We start from the raw sequence: 13,789 nt of genomic DNA, 5'->3' as shown, positions 1-13,789 counted from the left end.
GTGAGTGGCTTTAAATAAGTGCATCATTGAGTTTTCTTTCACTTTCTTTCACTCCAAAGTCACAAGGACTTTGGAGTGAAAGGAAAGAACTCTTCTTCCAACTTGGTACATGCTTAAGTATGTTTGTCATGTGTCTGAATCCTTCTGTTCTCCAATGGCTTCCCCTTTTTTCCAGAGTCTCCATGAGTGACGTTAAACAAGAAATAAGACAGAACTACAAAGCAACTTCATCTGAAAAGTAATGCATTAAAATACTATTCACACTACGTCTGCATGTGTGTGTGTGTTACTCACAAGTTCTGGCGTAACTCGAATGTATCTCTTGATGTTCCCAGTGACTGGAGGTTCTTCTCCAGTGTGACAACTGAAAAAACAGGAGGTTTATAAAAGCACAAAGATTTAAAGCTGGCAATAACCGCACTGCTGCTTATTCATACGTCATTTTAGTACAACAACGTTACAGCTTTAGCTATTTGACAAATAGGACAATATCAGTGATTGCCCTATTCGTGAATTAGTAATATGTACAGTATTTGTAAAAAAAAAAAAGACAAAGGTACAAAGCAGTAAATTTATGTTTTTAAATGGAGAAAAACTTTTTTTTTCCGTTTGTCTGCAGATGTTGTCAAAAGTTAACAATGCAATATCTTTATTTAAAAAAATAAATAAATAATATATGTATTATATTGCTGCATTGTGACTGCCACCAGCACTCCCTACGGATGGATAAGCAACATTTAATTAAAGGGTGAGAATTAAGATTTATATCTTCAACAAATCTAAACATTGGTGTTTCTTAAAGCAGACGGATTTTAATGAAGAATAAAATGCAAACACACAATATAACACAGTGTTGTTGAATGGGTGGACATTTTACCATTGTTGTTAATCTGGAAGATGTTTGAAGACGTTTCCTCGAACACATCTCTCAGTTCTGAGGGGCTGACCTGTGTGGCTTTAATAAAAATATGAAATTAGAAAAGACTTCTGGATATTAAAGAACAAAACACCATCTCGCATTTCCATGTGCTGATGGATGCAATGTATTTATTTACAACTGCAAACTGATGATAATTAGTTGTAGTGGCAGAAATACCAAACCCAAGCCATATCAACATTAGCAACAAGGGAGCTAAAAAAAGCCTGGGAAAGTCAGAAGCCAAAAAGCAAACGTGCACCCAGTCTTTCTGAAGTCCAAGCTACAGACATGATTATATATTTAATAAGTCAACAGAATAAATGTAGCATTTTGTATCAAAACTTGGATCTTTATTTTGTTTAGACCTCTTGAACCTAAACTTGTTCTGTCTAAAATGTCTTGAAATTCCTTTGATGGTTCTGGTCTCATCTACTGCTACGTAGACACCAGGGACCTCATGTGCAATGAAAAAATAAAAATAAAAACAAAAACATTCTCTGTAGTGTACTCATCATGGCACAAAATAGATGAAAAATTATGCCAAGAACAAGTTCGAAAGATTGTTTTTCATAATGTAGAAAGAGGAAAATAATTGATCCATCAAGTCCTGGGAGAGTCTTTAATGTAGTGGTGCAGTGAAAAGGATAGACTGCACAATAAAGCTGGCATGGCACAATGCCAAGTACTGGCATGGGAGTGGCAATTCTAATGCATAAGTTATGTCTGCATGGCCATTTTCTCTCTTTAGGAGCCCATTTCACTGTAAATGACAGGGAGGGTTTACAGCCCAAAGCTATTATAGGCAGCTGACATCTCAACCCATTTGCTCTGCACGCCATAACTGTCTCACTCAGCTATTAGTCATGCATTTTATCTTAAAGTGATACAAATGATACCTGGAATTGCATTTTACTTTAAACATTGCAATTCTAACAAGACTGCAATAAATCAGAACTACTAGGGTCTAAGAAAATCAGATTTTAGCATGAAAACAGGAGACGGTCTGACAGACAGGTATGAGAACCAACTGTTAATCCAAGACTGGACAACATTACTTCCACCCATTCTGCTATTGGGACAAATTGTGTTGTTAGTGTTAAATGTTGAAATGATTCCTTATTTAACTTGTAGACCTTCATTGCATTTTTAAATTTTTCTGAAACAGGAAAGCCCCCCAAGCAGCCCGGGGACCACGAGTATATCCAGAGGCACTGCACGTTTAGGCAGAGGCACCCGGACACCCCAGCATCCCCAAGAAACCACCTAGCACAAGTCCCCCCCACGAGCCCTAAATATAAGGGTCTACAGGACAAAGGAGGGACTTATTTACATTGTTGTATATGAATGACCGCCAGAAGACCACAGTAAAAAAACTCGTAAGGTATTTTTTCACATTTCAAAAGAATCATACATAAACATAGATTTCTCAGAAACTCCGGATATCAGTTTTAAAGGTACAGTCTGCAACTCTTATAAAAGTAACCTTTTGTCATATTTGCTAAAGCTGTCACTATGTAAGGATAGCTTTACATGAAACTAGTAGTTTGTGTGAAAAAAACAGGCTCATTGGCCACGGTTACATGATGTTTTTAATTCTGAATTATTTATTCCGAACTAAATTATTCAGAATTAAAGTGTTCTGCTTCCTGTTTACATGGAAATGGTCATTCCCGAACGAGGTTTACAGGGAAAACAGGTTTATTTAGCTTTAGTTCTGGGGGTTGGGAAGGCTCTGATTGGACAGGGGGAGAATGTGACGTATCCCGTCTATCAGGGAAAACACACAACAAACCTTTTATTGTCGGCTTTAACACAAAACACCACACATGAACTGTTTTCTCCTTTATTTTGATCGTAGTTTTGAAGTAGCAGCTCGATAATAACACACGGTTTCAGTTTGGACCGCGGTAAGCGAGATAGGAGCTAATCACTGTTAAAAAGCCCAGTAAAAGTCTGGAAAACAGTCACCACGAATAAATAGTTGCTCTCTGGTAAAGACAGTAGCTCTAACAACTGGTAAAATGATAAACTGGTGATATTATAGCCTGTACATGCAGTACGGGGACACATTTACTCCGCCTCCGGGTCGTAGTGCCAGCCGTCTGGTGAAGCCTGTTCTGTTTACCGTGTTTACCGAGGTCAGTGTGTGTTTAATAAGTCTGTGTGTGTCCGTGTGAAAGTCTGCATGTTTATGCCTCTGTCCATTCACTCTTTTCATTATATTCATGTCTTTTAAGGCTCTTATTAAATAGTCTAGGCTGGAGTCTGGGCCGCCACCATCTTGGATTATGTCGTCACCAGCACGTCATCGCCGTAAGTCGGGCATGCACAAAACGATACAAATGAACTTGAAGTGGCTTTAACCAAGTTAAGTGTTTACAAGAAAGAGGAATTATCTAATTTGGAATTAAACACGGAATAAACCAGCCACCTAATTCGGAATTAAATAAACATTAGGAATTATGTGTTTACAGGTCAGGTTAAAGAGGAAATAACTTTTATTCTGCTTTAAAGAGCAATTAAAGCTCCAATGTAATGCAGATTGCAAGAATCCACCGCGACCGAGCAAAAAGAACCAATCAGAGCCAGGACTGGGTTTTATGGGCTATCTGACAGCTGTTGCTCACAGGCCCCGCCCCTTTCTTGGAATGGAGCGCCGCTTTTTTTTTTACAGTATATGGTCTGGAGGAGTAGAAGATGGAATTGGTGACTTTTCTGCTTGAAAGGTAATTACTGCTGCTTGATTTAGATTACGTTTGATTTGTAATTGTTACACTAGAACTCTGTAGTGTATATGTTGTTTGTGTGTGTACAGCAGCCTCTGTGTGGGCTGCTATAAGTGACACTGTGTTGTTGCTGTGGCTGCTGAGGTGTGTGCACAGAGAGAGAGAAGCGCGGCAGTAATATGCTTTCAACAGAGCACGTTATATTACTGTGATGTTGCTGTCGGACTAACATTAGCCTGTTAGCTCCTCTGAGGGAGGGACTTTGGAAAGTTTGGAGGCAGGGCAAGAGAGCAGCGGGGAGGGAGGGGCAGAGAGGGATCTGAGAGTTGCAGACTGCACCTTTAACGATTTTTTTCTTTCCATATCACTAAATTAGTTTTTTTTTTTAGTTATGGTTAGTATCAAACACAGATTTGGAAGAATCCTGTGATAGAAAATAGAGGAAGGTTTCTGAGTTAAGTCCCTGAAGGTCAGACACTGATGCATTACCAGCATTAACCACCACCACCACCTGTCCCACCATGTGTTTCCTCTACTATTATTAATAATGCCACAGACAGGTCTTTTCTCACTGTGGGTTACAGTGAAAGGAACATGGAGGCTTCAGAATCCTGCTTATCAAAAACATGTTCTGGGGCTGTTATTTAAGCAATTAAGGATGAAATCCCCTTTTTTAAAATCTTTTAATTAACATTTTTATAGCAGGCAATCCTCCGCTGATATCACAGTGGGCCTGAAATCCCCCAGCATTAAACACTGATTAAAAGTTGACAATTTAGAATGGCACGCTTAAGGATAATAAGGAATAATAACGCAGATCTCAGGGTGAGCTGGAAATGGCTCCAGTGCCCAAAAAACATCAGCCTGATAAGCCAGAGTAGAGGATAGTAGGTTTGGTCATTTATTTTTAAGAGGCACTTTTTTGAAAAAAATATTTTCACGCTTTATTAAAATGTTTTTAAAGATAAACATGTAAACAACTTAGCACTCCGTATCAGGATTTTATATTCTTTCTTATAATTGTTTTTTTTATAACAAAAGTAAAAAAAAATTCTAAAACATGAAAACCAAAAGCCTATAAATAATAATATGCACACCACCTCTTATCACCAAACTTAATCAATAAACCTGATCAGATTCAGGAAATCATTGATCCCTGAGGGTAAATTGGGTGACATTAATGCTGCTCTCATACATCTTTATATGACATGAATAATTAAAATGGAGCAGTCAGAATAATCCATCAGTACAATTTATATCCACCTTTTAATTGTATCTTACTCTTATTTTTTTTATTTTTTTTCCTTGTCTGCACATGCTGTCAAAGGTCAACACTACAAGAAGTGCAATCATTATGAAACAGCAATGCATGTTTTGTTATTGAAATAAAATAAATTGATTTATTTTATTGCTTAATTGTGACCATCACCAGCCCTCCCTAAGGAAGGGTAACGTAAGTTACGTATGTAACTATGGTTCTATGAATCCCGAATGACCGCCAGAGGCGGTGCTTCAAGCACTGAATGATCATTCTTGCGCATGCGCAGGTCGAGAAATTAATAACAACAAAGTCACCTGTGACCTCCGGTGACCCACGTGAATCTATAAAGTCACATGACACCGGAAACACAGTCCCACAATCTTCTCGCGTAACCACAGAAGATTCCGAGGGACTGAACACTCTGGCGGTCATTCGGGATTCATAGAACCATAGTTACATACGTAACTTACGTTCTATTTCATCCCTTCTGACCCCCAGAGGCGGTGCTTCAAGCACTGAATGACTAATATCAACAAGGTCCCGAGGAATCCCCGGAACCAAAAGTCACTCACCTCGCTCAAGAGCGGCGTTGACGGAGGACGCCCTCCAACGGATGTGGAGCGGCCACGTTTACCTTGTAGAACCTGGCGAAGGTGTTCGAAGACGTCCACGACGCTGCTTCACATATAGTCTCCAGTGGAACCCCCGCCTGTGCAGCCCAGGTTGTGGAGATGCTCCTGGTGGAATGGCACCTCACACCTGTGGGCAGCCGTCGACCACACTTGACGCAAGCCTCAGCAATGACACCAACAACCCAGTGTGACAGACGCTGCTTCGACAGTGGAAGGCCCACACGGGGTCCCTGAAAAGCACACAAACAGTTGACCCGACTTGCGTAGTGCCGCGGTCGCACGCAGGTAAGCGGCCAGCGAACGGACCGGGCAGAGATGCTCGGAGCCAGAGCCCGAGTGAAAATGAGCAAGACGCAAGGGGCCGACCGGGGTCGCAGAGGGAACCTTGGGGATAAAAGATGGATTAGGCCAGAGAATAACCCCTGAACCATCCGGGTTCCACTGGCAGCAGGGGTCCTCGACAGAGAACGCCTGCAACTCCCCCACGAGCTTCGCCGAGACCATCGCCAAGAGGAACGCAGTCTTCATGGACAACCATTTAAGGCTCACCTCTGCCAATGGCTCAAAAGGCAGAGACCCCAGGGCCTCGAGCACCACAGCCAAGTCCCATGAAGGCACCACGTGGCGTCTGGGGGGATGCAGTCTCCGGGCACCCCTCAGAAACAGGGAGACCGTCTTATTGACACCAACAGTAGCACCATCCACCCCAACATGCCAACACGAAATAGCCGCCACATATACCCCCAGAGTAGAAGGAGACCGCCCCTTGTCGAGGAGGTCCTGCAGAAACTGGAGAACCGAAGGGACAGGACAGCATACAGGGTCCAGCCCACGGTCACCGCACCACTTGGCAAACAGTTTCCACCTATTAGCATACAACATGCGTGTGGACGGCGCCTGTGCATTGCAAATAGTGTGGCCCACACCACTGCCGAACACAGAAAAATCTACGCCCGGCCGTGCAGCGGCCAGACCCAGAGCTGTAGGCGATCGGGATCGGGGTGTAATACCCGACCCCCCATCTGTGATAACAGGTCCCCCCTGCAAGGGAGACGCATCGGCAAGCTGCAACAGAGCCTGTGCAGCAGCGGAAACCATGTCCTCCCCGGGCCAGAATGGGGCCACCAGGATAAGCGTCGGGAAAATGAGCGGCAACGGCGGGAAAGTGTACAGCAGGACCTGCGGCCAGCCGTGCGCCAGCGCATCGCGGCCCAGAGAGAACCAGAGAGGGCAATGGGTGGCTTCCCTCGAAGCGAAGAGATCCACCTCTGCCCTGCCGAAGGCCCCCCAAATCCGTTCCACCACCTCCGAATGGAGCATCCACTCTCCCGGCGGCAACGCATGGCAAGACAAGAAATCGGTCACCTGATTCCGCGGACCCGGTAAATGCGCCGCACGTAAGCCCGCCAGCCGAGGCCACGCCCACGTGAGTAGCCGAGCCGTCACCTTCGTCAACCTGACCGACCTGGTTCCCCCCATGTGGTTGATGTGGTAGACCACAGAGGTGTTGTCTGATCGCACCAGAACATGTCGGCCTCTCAGATACGGCAGGAACTGGCGAAGCGCCAAATGCACCGCTAGGAGCTCTAAAACATTTATGTGCTCCCGCCTCGATTGAGGGGACCACGTACCCTGGGTCACTCGGCCTTGCCACGTCGCACCCCAGCCCGTGGACGACGCATCCGTATAAACAACTTCTCTCCGTGCCGGACAAACCCCCAGCCGGACGCCGTGCTCCAGCCAGAATCTGTCCCGCCATGGAGTCAGGGCCACAAGACACCGATGCGATACACGCACCAACACCCGTCGGTGTGCCCACCGCGACGGATCCAGACCCCGGTCGTTCAGCCAGATTTGCAGGGGGCGTAAGCGGAGCAGGCCCAAAGGAACTACGCCAGCAACCGAGACCAGCTTGCCCAGGAGCCGAAGGTACTTGGCAAAAGGGAGCCTCCCGGCCCCGTGAAAAGCGGAGAGGGTCTCCCCTATATCCTCGACCCGCCGTGGGGAAGGCCGAGCCATCATGGAGACTGTGTCGAGAGCAACCCCCAGAAAAACCGTGGCCTGGGTTGGACTCAACTTGCTCTTGGGGAGATTGACCCTGAGCCCCAACCGCCGCACGTGCTCGAGGACAGTCTCCGTGTCCCGAACAGCCCGAGCGCGCGACGGTGCACAAATGAGCCAATCGTCCAGGTAAGGCAGTATCTTCAACCCCCGTGCCTGCAATGGGGCCAGCGCCGCTGCCACAACCCGCGTGAATACGCGGGGCGACAGTGAGAGACAGAACGGGAGAACCCTGAACTGAAAATGGCGTCCCTGAAAAACAAAACGTAGAAACTTCCAATGAGGAGGAGCGATCGGGACGTGGAAATACGCATCCTCCAGATCGATGCTGGTGAACCACTCACCCCTCAATACAGTGCGAAGCACCTCCGTGGTGCGTAACATGCGGAACGATAACACCTTTAAAAACATGTTGAGACCTCTTAGGTCCAGCACGGGACGCAGGTCCCCTGTCTTTTTCGGGACCAGAAAATATCTGGAATAAAAACCCCCTGGATCCTGCAGGGGATCCACAGGCATGATCGCACCCTTGTCCAGCAAGGTTCGAATCTCGAGTCGTAACACCTGGGCCTTGGCCGGGTGGACGTGTGTGACCCGGACTGGGCCAGAAACGGGAGGTCGGTGGCGGAACTGTAGTCTGTAACCCCCGGACAATATGTTCAACACCCCCATGTCCCGGGTGTGGGCAGCCCAATAACGGAGCTGCTCCAGGGTGAAACGACCGACCCCCGGACCCCGGATATCACCTGCGTCCCCCCCGACCCCTAGTGGATCGGGAGGGTTGCCGACTCTGTCGCTCCATGCGGGGCAGACGAGCAGCCTGCGTCCGAGGTCTATAGCCACGAAAATGGTCAGACCTCGTAAGCGGTCGCCGAGGAACAGCAAAGGGATCCGTCGAGGGAGGGGAAACCTTTGGGGGTGGACCCGGCGCAGGCGCCCGCGGAGGTGCACGCCGGTGAAGGCCCGCCAACTGCTGACGCGTCTGGGTGGCCTGTGCCATACGGTGCAGAGCCTCCATTGCCGCCGAACCAAAGAGTTCCCCCGGGTGGACCGGGAGACCCCGCAGAGTCCTCCTACAGGACTCGGTCAGAGGAGACTGGGACAGCCAGACTTGCCTCCGAGCCAACGTGAGAGTGGAGAGCAGGCGGCCCAGCTCCCTCGACATAAACGCAAAAGCCTGCAGAGAAGTGTCAACAAGACCCTGCGTAGGCAAATCTAGACCAACGTCCTCCAGTGACACAGCCAGTCCCAGCAGCAAATGGGACAGGGAATTCCCGATACGCCCCATACGAGTCCCGGCCTCATAAACTCTACACAAAAGCTCATCAGTGGCCCGACACTGAGGGCGCGGGCACCTCGCATCGGATCTGAGGGCCTCCTCTGGAGACACAATAAGGGAGGCCACTGCCGGTTCGACCACCGGCATGCAATCCAAGCCCAATTTCGGCGCCTCCTGCATGGAAGCAAGCGCCCTACCATCGGCAGTAGGCTTGGAATACGCCTTTGTGTCGGTCCAGCAGGCATGGAGCTGACCGACGTACTCTGAGGAGGGGGGAACCAAAAAAGAGGTGGACGAAACCTGCCGCCTAAAAAAGGCACTCGAGGCAGTAGACTGCGCGGGGGGGCGTCCAGGTGCAAGCGCGCCAGCGCAGTACGAATGGTGGAGATGGCAGAGCCCTCACCATCCCCCGCAGAGACATCAGACACACAAGTGCCTAGTTCAGTTCAGACGCCTCTGTATCCACGTCCGCCGATTCAGGCGAATGCAGGTCGGCATCCCAAAATTGCGAGTCCAACGCTGCCACAGACAGGACGTCCTGGTCGTGAACAGACGCCTCATCCTCATGCCCCTGCACAACCACCCCGTGAGCAGGACTAGCTCCGTGAAGGGACTGGAGGAGAGCCTTCATCTGGGCCAGCTCCGAAGACAAGTGGTCGACCTTCACCGCTAGCCCCGATGGACGACCCACCTTGGATCGTTTCCTGGCAGAGACCGCGGCTCCTGTAGCGGAGCGCTTCCGTGCAGCGGAGGGGGCGGCTCCCGCCGCGGAGCACCCCACCACCGTGGTCTGCCCATCCGGAAGCAGAGAGGAAGACAACCTCTGCGGCCAGCACGTAGAACCCTCGCACGTGGCCAACTGGGTATTTCGTAAGGACAACGGCATTACCCGACAGTCCACACAGATTCACGTGGGTCACCGGAGGTCACAGGTGACTTTGTTGTTATTAATTTCTCGACCTGCGCATGCGCAAGAATGATCATTCAGTGCTTGAAGCACCGCCTCTGGCGGTCAGAAGGAATGAAATAGAAGAAATCTTTTATTATAGGGAGGATATAAAAAGGGAGAGCAGTGTTACACCTAAGTGGAGGGGGAGGGGAAAGGGAGCAGGGAGGAGAGACTCAAGATAGGAAATAAAAAGGGTGGGGAAGAATAGATTGTTATACAGTGAGGGTGAGATGTGAAGTTGTAGAATATATTGTGCTTATTATGTTGTGTAATCAAGCCAGTATAGTGACAAGTGTAAAACTTAGCTATAAAGGTGGTAGCTGTGGACATGGGGAATGAGTGAGTGGTAATACCTAGAGGTATTTGGGATAAACGTGTCTAAAGTTGAGCCCAGAATGAGTTTTATCCCACATCCCAAGGCGTGCCAGTGCATCGTAGACCAGTATATGTGCAAAAACCATTACCGCAAACCCAGGAACTGCCCCGGGCCCGCAGATGCAGCCAGGCCAGCAGAAAGAGTGGGGGCAGGGGAGCCCCAGGCCACCCACCCACGGCCGAGCAACCCCCCCCAGACGCCCCCAAGATCCCAGGCCGAGAGGCAGCCACCGCCCCCCACACACACATCTGAGGAAGCCCCAAGCAGCCGAGCACCCAGCGCATCCCGCCACCGAACCCAACCCCCAACCCCAAGGCCCCCCGCCAGCATCCCGCCCCACCCACCCACCCACACTCAAGCACCCAACCCCCAAGGGGAGGGCCCAGAGAGCCCCCCGCCCGATACCCCTTACTCGTTATTTTAAATTACATTTTTATTTTTGACACGCATAATTTAATAAGTTCATAGTTTTTTTTAATTGGTATTTATTTATTTATTTATTTATTTGAATTACAATGCATATTCATCAACATGTCAGCATAGAACAACAACGTAAATATGCCGGAGTTAGCATAATGGCTCATTTTCATCCGTTGTCCTAAGGCAGGTTAGTACAGTAGACATTCAACAGGTCACAATACAAAGAATACATAAATCACAGGACATTACACATTATAAGTAGACCATAGATAAGTTACATATAGGTTAAGATTAAGACTTTGAGGCCCAAGGAAAAAAGTGAATAATCTAACTATGAGTGCATGTCTGGTTAGTTTTGAACCATTGTTTCAGTGCAATTATGAATAGGTATCACAGTTTGTGATTTTTTTTTTTTTTTGTGTGTGTGTTTCACACGCCTAGCGCGCTTCTCTCCTGCATATTCTCCGGTCCAGGCTCCTGACACGCCCACCTGGCGTGAATCAACCAAAAGCACTTAGTCTGTGATTGAAGGAGGACTGGGCCATGATGTTATTATTTTTGGGCTGTCTAGAAGTCACGGAACATAGTTTTCCTAACAATTGTAAATGTCAAGAAAATCCGTGAAAATGATAAAGCACACTTCTGGTTTTATTAACTTCTTACATTCCTGCATTCAGAAATGATCAGCGCGCATCATCATCATCATCTATCATCAATGTTTCACTTGTTATTTACTCTGTAGTGGATCAAACCGTGGCTTTACGTTATACACAGTGTTAAAATAATTTCATCAATCTGACGTCTGTCAGAGTTTCAATGTAACAAGCAGCAGTAGCTAAACAGCCCCGCGACGCTGCTCGCACTCCCTCCCTGAAAATGGAGTGGACGACATGGGTAAAATATAGTTAAATGTGCACATTTTGTCCCGTTTAGAACTGGTAAATGTGGACATATTAAAAATGCTGATGGTCAATCCTTTGGCGTGTTTGTGTGACTCCCATCACCCCTGTGACAGCGTGACATTGTTACGTTGTATATACATATTCTTTCTGGAAGTCTCTTCTGCAATATTATGAGTGTGTGTAACTCAGTCCAAACTTCTAGTGAAATATAATGTTTCACCTTCTCGGGGACGCTGCACTTATTCCAGGTTCTGAAGTGTGTAAGAGGAAAAAAACTTAAGCAGATGGGAGAATACCCGTAGTAGTTGATCACAGATGTCACTGCAGTGCTGTGACTGGGCGTGTCTTACTTGGAGTCAGGAGAAACGCCCATAATCAAGGCCAGATTTAAATGGCACACACATTTTAGGGCCACTCCACCCGCGTAACTGGGATGGAGGCGCACAGTGACTGAGTTAAGTAGAGGAGAGAAAAGTAATAGTAAGAGAGGCAGGAAGACTGTTTGCTGCTAAAGCCAATGTTCCACACGAGCTGAAAATTCTGTTTTTTCCTGACTTTTGAAACTGTTTCACTTATTGGTCTGTCCATCTTGTGCACTTCCTTCAAATTTGTAAACTGAATTAAAATAATAGCTTAATAAAAATCATCATGGACAAGGTTTGGTAATGGTGAACTCATACTGTCCTTTTCACACCCAGAAATCTTGCTTGTCCCGTCAATAATAAAACTTCATTTATAAGCACTTTTCAAAAACTCAAAAACACTTCACAGTTATTAAAACAACTACATAAGTCAGAAAAAGAAACTAACAATAATGAAGGTAAATACAGAAAATACATAACAATCACAAGTTAAAAGCTTGGGAGAAGGAGTGTGGAAGCAGAGGAGGTGTGTTGCTTTGATACTGTTTCTCCCATCGGTTTTACAAAAGTGCTCAGATCAGCTGAAAGCCATGGTCCTCCCAAGTCCTAATTTTTGTGTCATTCCCAGGTAGAGTCCAAATTGCGCCCAATGGAGGCCCTGGAAGTCCCATCAATGGGAGAGGAGTGTGGAAGCAGAGGAGGTCTGTCGCTTTGATACTGCTTCTCTCATTGGTTTTACAAAGGTGCTCGAATACGTGCAACATTCCCGAGTAGAGTCAACATTCCACCTACTGGAGACCCAGGTAGTCTGTGTTTCTGTCAACTTGTGTGGAGGTGAGGGGACTGCCCTTTGATACTGCTGCTGAGCTGCTCCCATCGGTTATTTAAAGTGCTTGGATCGGGCCAAAAGTGGCATCAGCGGAACGCCTATAATGTTTGACTGTTCTTCTATAAAGAGAAGATCCTCCGCTAATTAGAGGGTTAATCTAAGTGTGTATGTACAGACACATCATGTGTGTATTCATGTCTGTCTCTACGTGTGTGTGAACGTGCATGTAGTTCTTGTCGTGGGTGTGCGTCTTCCATGCTAGCTTTTTCAAAAATACCCTGCTTTTAAAGGGTCAGTATTATGAAAAATTCACTTTATAATGGTTTTGCTACAGTGATATACATTCTTTTAGCCTCATTCAGAGGATCAAAGTTGAAAAAGTTCAGTTCTCTCTCTCCCTTGTTATTCCACATTTTGTAAAAGTCAGCTCCAAACGGATTAATTGGATTTTTCTTGAGTTGTGACGTCACATCGCAGAAACTCCTCCTACTGACTATCCTGGCACCTCCTACCAAAAAGAATGTGAGCTCCTCTCTCTCAAACTACCTCACAGGTAAAACAAACACTGCAGTTTAATATAGAATATAAATGATACTTTATTGTCATATATGTAAAGCTACATACATGAAATGTGTTCTCTGCATTGAACCCCTCCTTGAGGAGTAGTGGACAGACACGGTGTAGCAACCAGGGAGCAGGTCTACTTTTTGTGACAAGTTTGTGACCCAATGCGACCCAGCGCTTGAACAATACAAATTATTACCACCTTAAATGCACTATTTCTGTGGTTAGGAGATGTGATAAGGAGAAGAAAGTGACTTAGCAGCTAAACACTTTGGTGTTTGTAACAGCTGACTGACTCCACTTCTGCTGCCGCACACACACACACACACACACACACTGAATCACTGAGTCAAACAGACTCACAATCACAATAGCCGTGTGTTTTACTGTAATGTGCAGTTTTTTGGCTGAAAACAATAACGAGAGTGTGTGGATTGCAAAAGAAAATTGCTCTGGTGATCTCCCTCTCAGAGTGAGGTATGAAGTCTGCGTCTATAGACACGTTTACT

At 46.8% G+C, this 13,789-nt stretch overlaps 1 protein-coding gene across 1 annotated transcript in view; it reads right to left on the bottom strand.

The window, feature by feature from the left end:
• The window catches only part of tsnare1 (T-SNARE Domain Containing 1), a 214,675-nt gene that overhangs the window by 137,116 nt on the left and 63,770 nt on the right, over positions 1 to 13,789 (bottom strand). The window contains exons 3-4 of the mRNA XM_028471586.1: positions 878 to 955; positions 295 to 364 (exon numbers count right to left, since the gene is read on the bottom strand). Of these exons, the coding sequence (XP_028327387.1) occupies positions 295 to 364; positions 878 to 955 (148 nt within the window). The remainder of the gene's footprint in view (positions 1 to 294; positions 365 to 877; positions 956 to 13,789) is intronic.

Source organism: Gouania willdenowi, chromosome 16 (assembly GCF_900634775.1).
Source record: "Gouania willdenowi chromosome 16, fGouWil2.1, whole genome shotgun sequence".
Classification (NCBI taxonomy): Eukaryota; Metazoa; Chordata; class Actinopteri; order Blenniiformes; family Gobiesocidae; genus Gouania; species Gouania willdenowi.
Note: the sequence above shows the minus strand (reverse complement) of the source record. Positions and strands in the feature narration are given on the sequence as shown.